Source organism: Phocoena sinus, chromosome 14 (genome assembly GCF_008692025.1).
Source record: "Phocoena sinus isolate mPhoSin1 chromosome 14, mPhoSin1.pri, whole genome shotgun sequence".
Lineage (NCBI taxonomy): Eukaryota > Metazoa > Chordata > Mammalia > Artiodactyla > Phocoenidae > Phocoena > Phocoena sinus.
In genome coordinates, this window is record NC_045776.1 from 50,586,551 (window position 1) to 50,600,147 (window position 13,597).

Below are 13,597 nucleotides of genomic sequence, written 5' to 3' on the forward strand. Positions count from 1 at the left end.
GACAAAAGATAACATGTATCTTTATGTTGAAAAGAAAGAACCTGCAGAGAAACTGGAGATACAGGATAAGAGAACAACTGATGGAGTAAAGTTCTGGCAGCAGCAGAAGAAAATGGGCTCCCGAGTGCTGAGAAGCAAGGTTCTGACACAGTCTAACATCCCCTGCAGCCTTTGCCTGACAGTCTGTCTACACACATGCACACAAACATACATACACTAATATAAAAAATTTGTAGCTTTCAGAGTATAGGCTCTGATTTTACTAATTTTACTAATATAAAATGAGTAAGTGATTAACCATGGCCAGTCCTCCCAGTTTTGCTCTGCATTTCATCTCCTCTCACTTTTTCAAGGATCTAGCAATTGTTCCCTCTTTCTCCAGAATTACTCATTTCTCTCTTTACAAGATCATTCCATCAGCATAAAGACATGCTGAATATGCTATAATAGACCATCTTTTAAAATCCTCCCTGGACCCATGTTTCTCTTTAGCCACTGTCTGTTCTCCCTTCCCCCTTCACCACAAAAAGGCCCAGAAGGACTTGTTCACAAGTGCTCCTTCCGGTTCTCTTGAACATGATAGTCTAGTTGATCACCTCTACACTTTAACAACTCTCATTAAGAGTTAAACACTCAGTGATCCCCAGGGGACCACATCCAACGGTCAATACTCAGTCTTCATCTTCTGCGACCTATCAGCACTGTTCTCCACAGTGACCACTCCGTCCTTTCTCTTTTGGTTTAAAGGATGCTACTTTATCTTGGTTCTCTTATCTCACTGGCAGCTCCTTCTCTGGCTACTTGGTTGTTCTTCATTTTCACAATCTCTATATCATCATCCCAACAGCTGCGATATTGCCTCCGAGGAAGTGAAAATGGTTCTTGGGGGGCAAAAAAATATTTTTATGTATGAGACACAGATACACATACACTCAATACAGTATATCTGCAGTATTATAATCTCATGGGGGAAGTGATGCAGGGGGGCGGTAGGGTGTCTAAAAAGGCCACGTGGGATTGATAATAAAAAATAGCTGAGAATCACTCCTTTACATAATGGAGTGCCTCAGGGCTAAGTACTGGAACTTCTTCTCTTTCCCATCTTCACTCACTTGCTTGGCTATCTCATCCAGTCTCATGGCTTCAGACACCACCTACATGCTAACAACTTCCATTTGTATCTCTATGTTAGACTTCTCTACATTCACACCCACCTACCCATCCAAAATCTTTACCTGAATGTCTACCCGGCATCTGAAAACAAAATATTCTCAAAACCAAACCCCTACCCTCAGCCACCCTGCAAACCTCCTGCTCCCAGTCTCTCTCCTCTTAGCAAATAGCAACTCTAAAGAACAGAGTTGCCCAAACCAATCTCCCTTTCCCTCACTCTGCCCCAGCCACACAGGGCTCCTTAATGTTCCTCAGTCAAACCAAAGAACACCCCCACCTCAAGGCCTTTGTGCTTACTGACTTCTCCACCTGGAATGCCCTTGCCCCAGAAATCAACACGACTCACTTGCTTCCCTCAGTCTCTGCTCAAATGTTGCTTTTAAAGTGAGGCTTTCTAATATCTCTTCTTACCCTGCTTTATTTTTCTTCAGAGCCCCTGATCCATCTAACATATATTTATTTTCTCTCTTCCCCAACTAGATTGTAAGCTCTATGAGGTTAAAGATTTTGTTTTGTTTAGTGCCCGGTATACATTAGGCATCCAAATATTTATTGAATGAATGAGTAAACCACAGTAAAGCCTTATTTACTTAAAATTACTAGCAATTGTAATTAATGTGGATAGGAATATTAATATGAATTAATAACAGGATAACGTTATTTTCCAATATGAAAAGGACTACTAAACAACAAATAATACAAACAAAATTATACGGAAAATACTTTAAAATGTTGTCTAATTCAGACGGTCACTCTTGTCCACCAATTTTAAACTTATAAAGTAATCTCAGTATCTTGCTTACTAGCCACTGAAGCTTGACTCTGATCACAAGTGTCAGCCACTAGAATTTCACGTTCATTATGTTTATGTGGTGGATGAGTTGAAGACTTTGGTATTTTTCTCAATTCTAAGGGAAAAAAGAAGAGAGATTACATATAAACAATCATGAAAAATGATAAGCCAATACAAATCTATCTTTAAATGCACTAGAAGTGCATTTTATTCACGTAACTTTAATATTCTAAAAAGGTTATTCCTTTAGTTTCACTGAGAAACAAAGTTGGTAGAGAGGACTGGAACAGATAAATTCTTCTGACCTAAGCCTTCTAGAGTTGTAATATTTTAATGTATCTTTTTCTTGTGTATCATTGCAAATCAGTAGGTTCATTTGAAATGAATATTGCATCATACAGCTTTTTCAATCTTTGTTTTAGAGTTTTCATTTTCTGGAAGGAAAGCTGAAACATGCTTTATCAGAAATCATTCCACTATTTAAGGGTTTAATTCAAAGAAAACCAAAAGAAGGACAAAGTAAAGGGAAATAGACTTTTACTAATTATAACTAGAAATTATCATTAAAAAGCAGTATACATGTAAAAATAAATAAGCATGGATGGTTAGAAAGAGAAAAGGAGTAACTAGTCATTAGTTTTACCATAATTTGCACGGCTCAAAAGCATATTTTAAAAGCAGAATTTCATATTCCAAGTAAAAATGATCAGAACAAGATTAAAATTGACAAAGTTTTAAATAGTTACAGGTTATTCTCATACAATGAAGAAATAAACCAAGAGCATTTTACTAGATACAAAAGACGACTTTTCCTAAAAAAGAAAATTGCTGTGATTTGCTTTTCTGGATATTCTTTCAGATGGATTTAAACATGATCTAAATTATGCCGATGCTTATCTGTAGTGATTCATGTTCTATCTGATACCAGACAAAAAGGCGCACAAATGTTCATTCTAAATCCATGATCTTACATTTTAATTTAGCTCCTAATTACGTGTAAGATTTTTAACAATTCTTTTGTTTTCCACTAGATGGTGATGCAAGCTCATATAAAATGGGGGAAAACTGTCAATTTTCCAGTATCAAAGATTAAGATCTACTGTTTCTTTAAAAGGCATAGCTACTGTCAACAATTTATTTGCATTAGAAAAATATCTCTAAGACTGTGTATACTCCTTTCCCTCGAGTGCTTTCCTTGTTACAAACAGTTTAGGTTAAGATGAAAGTTTTAAAAATATTTACTTTTAGATTAATGTTAAAAGGAATAAGCACTGTATCACGTCACAGGATGAATCTCAGGACTACATGGAAAGGTATTTCCAAGGCATTTTGCAGAAATGGTCAACTGGCTTGGAATTAGAAATATGCCACTGACAAGCCACGAAGTAGATACATTATAAAGCCATTTCTTGATTTACCACCAAGTGCTACATATTATAAAAAATAAAAATAGCTAGTTAAAGCACTGGTGGGAGTAGCTGTGGATAAGACTTGGAAACTACAATAGTTTAGAGCCAGGAAGATCTATATTTGAATTTTGACTCATCTACTTACTTGACAGGTTACTTAACCCCTCTAAAGAGCAAATCTTTCCTCATCTATAAAACGAAGGTGCTAGTAGCTACCTCAAACCTGTCATGAGGATTAAAACACAGTAATAATATATTCAAATCAGCAAAATAACCAGCACACCGTAGGTGGAACTTAATGTTAGGATATCTCCTCTTCCCATGTATCCTACTCAGATATATACACACAGGAATAGTTTTTAAATAAAAAGAAAACTATTCACTACCTTTGTAAAATGCTGAGTGTTTACATATTCAGATGAGCAACACACGTCTATACATAATACGGGCAGTAGATGCCTTCCCGGTCACTTCACTAATGGAAGTTAAACTTACAGTTGTAACGTAAGTTACCTGAAAAATGACTATCTTCCTAACAATAGATGAATACTTTTTTTTTAACAGAACCAGGTAACTAAACTACAACTCCAATCCTTACCCTGTGCACACCCAGAGTGCTCCAGTTTAGTATGTGTTTGTTCTACGTATCGGACGTGGAGGTTCTCCTTCCTTCGTAGTCGGTTAGCGCCAGAAAATGAAAAGGTTGTTATTGGTGAATCTGGAATAACATCTTCCTCAGTTTCAAGATCGGTTGCTTGATGTGGTTGATCATTCCTAGAGGAAAATAAGGACAACTGAATGAAAATTAGTTTGATAAATATTTATTAAAACATCTAGCACATGGTATGAGTGACAGCAGAACACAGGTATGAAGCCGTTATAATTCCTTGCATCTGATGTTCCAAGTCTAAATACAAGGATTAGAGAAATACTCACATGACCGGAGTACCAGGTGGGGAATATTACTGTGAGAAGTGAAGTAGAAAGTGTAGTTGGTGGTACTTGAGGTGAAATTAAAAGAATTTCAAATGGCAGAGAAAATCAGCAGAGGATCCTCCAAGTTTGAGTCAAAGGCAGGCAGTACTGTGTACCTGTGTTAGAGAAAGACAAGCCGGAACTACATGAAGGAGAGCCTCGACTAAGCGTGCACATAATTTAGAAAGCAAGAGGAAAGGAATGAAGGTTTTAGAGAATGGAAGTAATGTGACAATCTAGCAGCAAGACTGTGCAAGATTGACTGGGACAGAAAGAAAGGAAGTAGTGGCTGTAATAGTTCAGCAGGAGCTTCGCTGGGTTTGAACTGGAATTCTGAAGATACGTATGGAAAGGAAGGAACCAGTGTTAAACACTCTGGCAACAGAATCAACAAGACTTGGCAAATGACAAATTCAGGGTGATAAATAATACTAACACCGGTAACACCAACATTTGTTGCAGGTTTACACTAGTAGGCACTGTTCAAAGCGTTACCTGTATCAGTTTAAGTATAAGGTATTATCATTATTACTCTCATTTTACAAACAGAAAATACAGATACAGAGGTTAAGTCACTTACTAAAATAAAATAGGAAGGGCTTCCCTGGTGGTGCAGTGGTTAAGAATCCGCCTGCCAATGCCGGGGACATGGGTTCAAGCCCTGGTCTGGGAAGATCCCACACGCTACAGAGCAACTAAGCACGTGCACCACAACTACTGAGCCTGTGCTCTAGAACCTGTGAGCCACAACTACTGAAGCCCAAGCGCCTAGAGCCCATGCTCTGCAACAAGAGAAGCCACCACAATGAGAAGCCCGTGCACCACAATGAAGAGCAGCCCCCGCTCAACGCAACTAGAGAAAGCCCACACACAGCAGAGAAGACCCAATGCAGCCAAAAATAAATAAATAAATTTATAAAAAATAAAATAAAATAAAAACGTTTAACAGAAGCAGGATCTAGACCCTGGCAGCCAGACTCCCAGGACAACACTGTTATCCTTGGTATAGACCATGGGGCTGATGACTGACTACAAGTAGGACTCAGACTTTGAATTTCTACTTCTGCTTCTATCCACGCTTCACTGTCAGTACTCTCAACACATCAGTCAGAATAGTCTTATTAAAACTTACATCATATCATGTCACTCTTCTGATTAAAACCTGCCACATCTCCCCACTTCACTGAAAACACAAGCCAAACTCCTTATAATGATTGATCTGATCATCCCCCTCCCCCATGACCTGCCTCCTCTCATATTACATTCTACTCCAGCCACCCTCACTTCCCCAGGCTCCTCAAACACACCAGGCACACCCCTACTTTACGTTCTTTGCTCCAGCTGTTCCATCTGCTTGGAATGCTCATCCCCAGATATCACATGGCTAACTGCCTCATCTTCTTCAAGTGTTTGCCTTCTCATCAATGCCTGCCTTGAACATGCTATTTAAAACTGCAAACCCCCTTCCCACACCCTAGTACTCTGGTTCCTTGTTATTCTGCTATTACTTTATCCATAGCAGTTACTGCTTTCTAACATAGTACATAATTGATTTGTCTATTGCTCACCAGCCAGAAAGTAAGCTCTAAGAGGATAAGGATCTTTTTGGTTCATTGATACACCACAAATGTCTGCAATAGTGGGTACCTGGTACATGCCCAATAAATATTTATTGAATGAATGAATATGAGAGGTTCCCAGATTTCACTAGAAAAATAAATTTGTGCTGATCTAGGCATATGTTCTTGCCCAATTCAATTCAGGCCCGAAGGCACCTAAAGACTGGGTTTGGACTGAATTGTGGGTATTGAGTAAAATAAAGTTAATTCACTTTAACTCAACTGCCTTTCCCATGTCAAGCCATCACTGACCTTATTTGCCACCAATTTTTATCAGTCTGTCAGGCATTTAGGCTTTACATGACAAAACCAGTCTATCCTAATACACTCATATCAGTTTGTAATACTACGTATTTCAAACAAAGAATAATGAGATTTTTATAAATTATGACCAACAGAGATTTTTTTTAATTAAAAGAGATTAATTTTTCCTAATGGATTTGTATCTTAATTTCCTAGATAATATCAATATTTTTTGTGGTCTATAATCCTATATACTGAGTAAAATCTTTAGCGCTAATATCTAATCTCTACCTACAATTCTACCATCTTATTCTGGAAAAAACAGTAAACTAAAGTCATACGAGAAACCTTTACAAATTAATGGAGTATGAAATCTATCTGACCTCACTTTAATTAATCACATCACAGGCTACCTGCCTATTAGTCATAAAAATTCAACCTGAAACATGAATGAGTCACGAGAAGAAACTGATTTCCTGGCAGAGTCAATCTAGAAGTAGCTGGGATCACAAAAGGAAAACACACACACCCACACACACACATACACACACACACACACACACACAAAACCAGCTCTAACTAGAGGTGTCCAAACTAAGTAAACAAGTGCTGGCTTTGTCCTCCTTTGTCCTTTGTCATAAAAGAAAAAGAAAAAAAACAAAACAAAACAACTTTCCATGTGTTAACCAAGTTTCTTCTTTAAAGCATTAGGTCTCATTCGGATTTTCTGAGAAAAGTTAAAATTTTATGCCACAGCTTTAGGTTAATTATGTACACTGGCCATCTTTCTCCTTCCACTTTTCTTTCTAATGGCCCGAGAGCCTCCCCTTATATTCCTGTCAAAACAATTTTAGTTGTCCATTTTTCTAAGAGCTGTAAGGATCCAGGGTGTCCCTTCATAATGAGTCTGTAAAGAAGCTTTTAATATTCAAGCTTTTCTCCTCCTCCAAAAAACTTACACTTCCAGTTAAAATATAATTTAAATTTAATGAAGTAGTTACAGCTATCAGGTTCACTTAAACATTCTGATTTTCAAAAAAAGGGTTCCCTGAAATATACACTAATGAGTCTGATACCCTGCTTTCTTGGAACCAGTTTATGATATGAATAATTCAAATAAGACTAATTTTTTTTTTTTTTTTTTTTTTTTTTTTTTTTTTTGGTGGTACGCGGGCCTCTCACTGTTTGGCCTCTCCCGTTGCGGAGCACAGGCTCCGGACGCGCAGGCTCAGCGGCCATGGCTCACGGGCCTAGCTGCTCCGCGGCATGTGGGATCTTCCCGGACCGGGGCACGAACCCACGTCCCCTGCATCGGCAGGCGGACTCTCAACCACTGCGCCACCAGGGAAGCCCAAATAAGACTAATTTTTAAAAATAGGGTTATAAAGCCAGTTTTCTGAAGAATGCTCTACTGCATATCTCGCTCTCAGGAAGGCATCTGACAGTGACACTCTTGTTATCTTCTCACTGTAAACAAAAGGGAGAAATACAAACTTGGTACTAATAGAGAAAGACAGACTCCAAACTGACTGAACACCATCAGACAAAGAATTATATCGATGAGGAAACCTGTGGAAGTATGCCTCAGGGCTCCATCCTCAGGCAGGTTTTGTTCAACGTTTATTACTGATTTTGATGAGGGTACTGATGGAATATTCATTGAATTTGTGGAAGACACAAAGCTGAGAATAAGTTAACCTAATACATGGTAGGAAAAAAATCAACATATGAAAGACCCCCAGAGGCTGGAATAATGGGCCAAATCTAACAAAATGAAATAGAACAGGATAAATGCCAAGAGAAAAAGCCTCACTGAAGTGAGTCAGAAGAGAGAGAATCCACCTACGCAGAGTGACACCATGCAGGTAACCTTCTAAGGCTGTTTCAGCACAAAACTATACAGAGGGTTTAAAAACTCTGAAGTTGAGGTAGACCTGGGTTCAAATCCTGCATCTGACGTCTACTAGTCACATTGGGTAAGTTAGTTAACCTTTCTGAGCCTCTATTAAAGTAGATACAGTACTGTACTTTCCTACTTCGTTTTTGTGGGAAAGTGGTGAGAAAGAAATAATATATGTAAAAATGTAATGCAATGCCCAGAAAATAGTATTTAATCAATAGTGCTCTTTACCTTACAATGAAGACTCCTTTGATAGAAGGTTTCCATAACAACTACTATAAAGCCATAGGGAAGACTTTGACTTAGAGGTTCTAGTTAGCAGTAAACCTGGTAAAGAACCACCAGTAATGTATGTTTTGACCACATTAATATAAGTAAAAAGATACAGAAAAATGGAGGGAGCAGTATTGCTCTACTGGTCAGACTATACCTAGAAGACAACTGAATTAATTAAAATATTGACAAACTGAAACATTAAAGAGAAATGATAATTTGAAGAGTCTTGAAGTAATGTCTCACAAAGAACAGTTAATAAACAGAGAATATCTACTCTGTATATCTACCTATTTACAATTAAGACTCAGGAGGGCCCATACCCTGTCTTCATGTAAACAAAGGGCCGTCAGATAGAAGGCGGGGGGTGGGGGGGGTGGGGGGGTGGGGGGGTGGTGTGTGGGGGGGTGGTAAACTTGCTCCAGATGGTCCCAGAAGGCAAAAATCAGAATCAATAAATATCACTCTGTACAGTGACTTCTACCCAAACTTAGAACTTCTAACAGTATCATCTCGTTAAAATTAAATAGGCTTAGGACACAGTGAACCTGTATAAGAGGTATTCGAACAATGGCTATTTGTTAAAGAAGTTATACAAGGAATTCAATTTAAAAGAGAGCACTGAGGGAACTCCCTGGAGGTCCAGTGGTTAGGACTCTGTGCTTTCACTGTCGAGGACTTGGGTTTTAAAAAACAAACAAAAAAGCAGACTCCTTTGACTTTCACATCCAGCTCATCCATTTCCCCAAACAAGTCATGACCTCAACACTTAGCTTATTTAATTACTTGCCTTCTGTGACTGGTACAGCTGAGTATATATTTTGAACTTTATAACAGCACATTTTTTCTGAATAATTTCATACTATAGTGTCACTAAACAACTGTCCTACCATAAAAGGTCTCTGTGGGACTTCCCTGGTGACGCAATGGTTAAGAATCCGCCTGCCAATGCAGGGGACGTGGGTTCAATCCCTGGTCTGGGAAGATCCCACATGCTGCGGAGTAACTAAGCCCACGCGCCCCAACTACTGAGCCCACGTGCTGCAACTACTGAAGCCCACGCGCCTAGAGCCCATGTTCTGCAACAAGAGAAGCCACCGCATAAGAAGCTCACGCACCACAACGAAGAGTAGCCCCTGCTTGCCACAACTAGAGAAACCCCACATGCGGGAACAAAGACCCAATGCAGCCAAACAAAACAAAGCAAAAACAACAACAAAAAAGGAAGGTATCTGTAACATCAAACCCAGACAAGGTGAGTCAGAATTACTGCATTTAACAAGAAGAAGTATAAATAAAATAACACTTTTTCTGAAGTTCAGGGAAATTTCAGGCAAGATAATACTTGCTACTTCTTTTTCTGACTGAAAGCAAAAGGGAATTTGAGGAGAACAAGTTGTAAAAGAAGCTGGCTTATGAGAATAACTATCTTAAATTTCAGGAGAGAACTGAAAGACACAACAGATTACCTCCTACACTGTTCTAAGGCCATGTACTAAATAAAACATACAGGCCCTGAGCTCATCTATATGATTGATCTTCACTGTTATTACAAACTTCAGCTTTTACTTCTTTTCTAATGTATCAATGAGCTTCAACAGAAAAATCTGTGAATTCGAGAACACTAAAACTAATTCTGAACAAATTAGAATTCACAGTTGACCAAGCAAATGACATTATCTAGTTACAAATCACTTTATAACCTTGGTTTTGGAGGCATTCACTCATCTAATTCTGTATAACCTCTACAGACTAGTTATCTTATTTATCTTTGGAATTCATAAATATCAGGGCTGATGTGTTCAAAATACCATAAGCTACATGTGCCAAATTAATTCACAGAACATAAATTAATGTAGGTCAACCACCACTTATCTGAAATCTTTGGAACCAGATGTGATTCAGAATTCAGTTTTTTTAAAATGAAGGGTACACCTAAAGCAACTAGAGAAAGAAGAACAAAGAAAACCCAAAGTCAGTAGAAGGAAAGAAATCATAAAGATCAGAGCAGAAATAAATGAAATGGAAACAAAGAAAACAATTGCAAAGATCAATACAACTAAAAGCTGGTTCTTTGAGAAGATAAACAAAATTGATAAACCATTAGCCAGACTCATCAAGAAAAAAAGGGAGAGGACACTACTCAATCAAATTAGAAATGAAAAAGGAGAAATCACAACTGACACAGCAGAAATACAAAGGATTATAAGAGATTACTACAAAAAACTATATGCCAATAAAATGGACAACCATGAAGAAATGGACAAATTCTTGGAAGCGTGCAATTTTCCAAGACTGAACCAGGAAGAATTAGAAAATATAAACAGACCGATCACAAGTAATGACATTGAAACTGTGATTAAAAATCTTCCAACAAACAAAAGTCTAGGACCAGATGGCTTCACAGGTGAATTCTATCAAACATTTAGAGAAGAGCTAACACTCATCCTTCTCAAACTCTTCCAAAAAACTGCAGAGGGAGGAACACTCCCAAATTCATTCTACGAAGCCACCATCACCCTGATATCAAAACCAGAAAAAGATATCACGAAAAAAGAAAATTATAGATCAGTATCACTGATGAACACAGATGCAAAAATCCTGGACAAAATGCTAGCCAACAGAATCCAGCAACATATTAAAAGGATCATACACCATGATCAAGTGGGATTTATCCCAGGGATTCAAGGATTCTTCAATATGTGCAAATCAATCAGTGTGATACACCATGTTAACAAATTAAGGAATAAAAACCATATGATCATCTCAACAGATGCAGAAAAAGCTTTTGACAAAATTCAATACCCGTTTATGATAAAAACTCTCAGAAAATAGGCATAGAGGGAACCTACCTCAACATAATAAAGGCCATATATGACAAACCCACAGCAAACATCATTCTCAATGGTGAAAAACTGAAAGCATTTCCACTAAGATCAGGAACAAGACAAGGATGGCCACTCTCGCCACTCTTACTCAACACAGTTTTGGAAGTCCTAGCCACAGCAATCAGAGAAGAAAAAGAAATAAAAGGAATACAAATTGGATAAGAAGAAATAAAACTGTAATTGTTTGCAGATGACACGATACTATACATAGAAAATCCTAAAGATGCCACTAGAAAACTACCAGAACTAATCAATGAATTTGGTGGAGTAGCAGGATACAAAATTAATGCACAGAAATCTCTGGCATTGCTATACACTAACAACGAAAAATCACAAAGAGAAATTAAGGAAATAATCCCATTTACCACCTCAACAAAAAGAATAAAATACCTAGGAATAAACTTACCTAAGGAGATGAAATGCATGTACTCAGAAAATTATAAAACACTGATGAAAGAAATCAAAGATGACATAAACAGATGGAGAAATATACCATGCTCTTGGATTGGAAGAATCAATACTGTGAAAATGTCTATACTACCCAAAGCAATCTACAGATTCAATTCAATCCCTATCAAACTACCAATAGCACTCTTTACAGAATTAGAACAAAAAATTTTACAATTTGTATGGAAACACAAAAGACCCTGAACAGCCAAAGCAATCTTGAGAAAGAAAAACGGAGCTGGAGGAATCAGGCTCCCCGACTTCAAACTATACCACAAAGCTACAGTAATCAAGACAGTATGGTACTGGCACAAACACAGAAATATAGATTAATGGTACAGGATACAAAGCCCAGAGATAAACCCACATACATATGGTCACCTAATTTATGACAATGGAGGCAAGAATATATAATGGAGAAAAGACAGCCTCTTCAATAACTGGTGCTGGGAAAACTGGACAGCTCCATGTAGAAGAATGAAATTAGAACACTCCCTAACAGCATACACAAACGTAAACTCCAAATGGATTGAAGACCTAAATGTAAGACCAGACACTATAAAACTCTTAGAGGAAAACATAGGAAAAACACTCTTTGACATAAACCACAGCAAGATCTTTTGTGACCCACCTCCTAGAGCAATGGAAATAAAAACAAAAATAAACAAATGGGACCTAATTAAACTTACAAGTTTTTGCACAGCAAAGGAAACTATAAATAAGATGAAAAGACAACCCTCAGAATGGGAGAAAATATTTGCAAACGAATCAATGGACAAAGGATTAACCTCCAAAATATATAAACAGCTCATGGAGCTCAATATCAAAAAACCAAAAAATTCAATTAAAAAATGGGCAGAAGAGCTAAACAGACATTTCACCAAAGAAGACGTACAGATAGCCAAGAGGCACATGAAAAGATGCTCAACATCACTAATTAGTAGAGAAATCAAAACTACAATGAGGTATCACCTCACACCAGTCAGAATGGCCATTATCAAAAAGTCTACAAACAATAAACGCTGGAAATGGTGTAGTGAAAAAGGAACCCTCCTGCACTGTTGGTGGGAGCGTAAACTGATACAACCACCATGGAGAACTGCATGGAGGTTCCTTAAAAAACTAAAAATAGAACTGCCATATGACCCAGCAATCCCACTACTGGGCATATACCCTGAGAAAACCATAATTCAAAAAGAGACATGTACCACAATGTTCACTGCAGCACTATTTACGATAGCCAGGACATGGAACCAACCTAAATGTCCATCGAGACATGAATGGATAAAGAAGATGTGGTACATATGTACAGTGGAATATTAGCCATAAAAAGAAACGAAATTGAGTTATTTGTAGTGAGGTGGATGGACCTACAGTCTGTCATACAGAGTGAAGTTAAGTCAGAAAGAGAAAAATACCGTATGCTAACACATATATATGGTATCTTAAAAAAAAAAATGGTACTGATGAGGCTAGTGGCAGGGCAGAAATAAAGACATAGACATAGAGAATGGACTTGAGGACACAGTAGGGGAGGGGTAAGCTGGGGCGATATGAGAGTAGCACTGACATATATACACTACCGAATGTAAAATAGCTAGTGGGAAGCAGCAGCATAGCCTAGGGAGATAAGCTTGGTGCTTTGTGATGACCTAGAGAGGTGGGATAGGGAGGGTGGGAGGGATGCTCAAGAGGGAGGGGATATGGGGATATATATATGCACATGGCTGATTCACTTTGCTGTACAAGAGAAACTAACACAGTATTGTGAAGCAATTATACTTCAATAAAGATCTATTAAAAAAAAAAAGAAGGGTAATGCAGAGCATATACAGCTTGTTACAAAACACCTCCAGTGGAGCCTGAGGTATCATCCT

General features: G+C 38.0%; 1 protein-coding gene across 3 annotated transcripts in view; it reads right to left on the reverse strand.

Annotated features, from left to right (window-relative positions):
• RBBP8 (RB binding protein 8, endonuclease) overlaps nucleotides 1–13,597 on the reverse strand; it is an 82,518-nt gene that overhangs the window by 29,808 nt on the left and 39,113 nt on the right. For 2 of the 3 annotated variants that reach the window (XM_032602362.1, XM_032602361.1), the window contains 2 exons: nucleotides 3,974–4,149; nucleotides 1,977–2,081 (listed from right to left, as the gene is read on the reverse strand). In XM_032602362.1, coding sequence (XP_032458253.1) covers nucleotides 1,977–2,081; nucleotides 3,974–4,149 — 281 coding nt within the window. Of the gene's footprint in view, nucleotides 1–1,976; nucleotides 2,082–3,973; nucleotides 4,150–11,237; nucleotides 11,382–13,597 lie in introns of all 3 variants that reach the window. The other variant, XM_032602360.1, reaches the window with a different exon arrangement.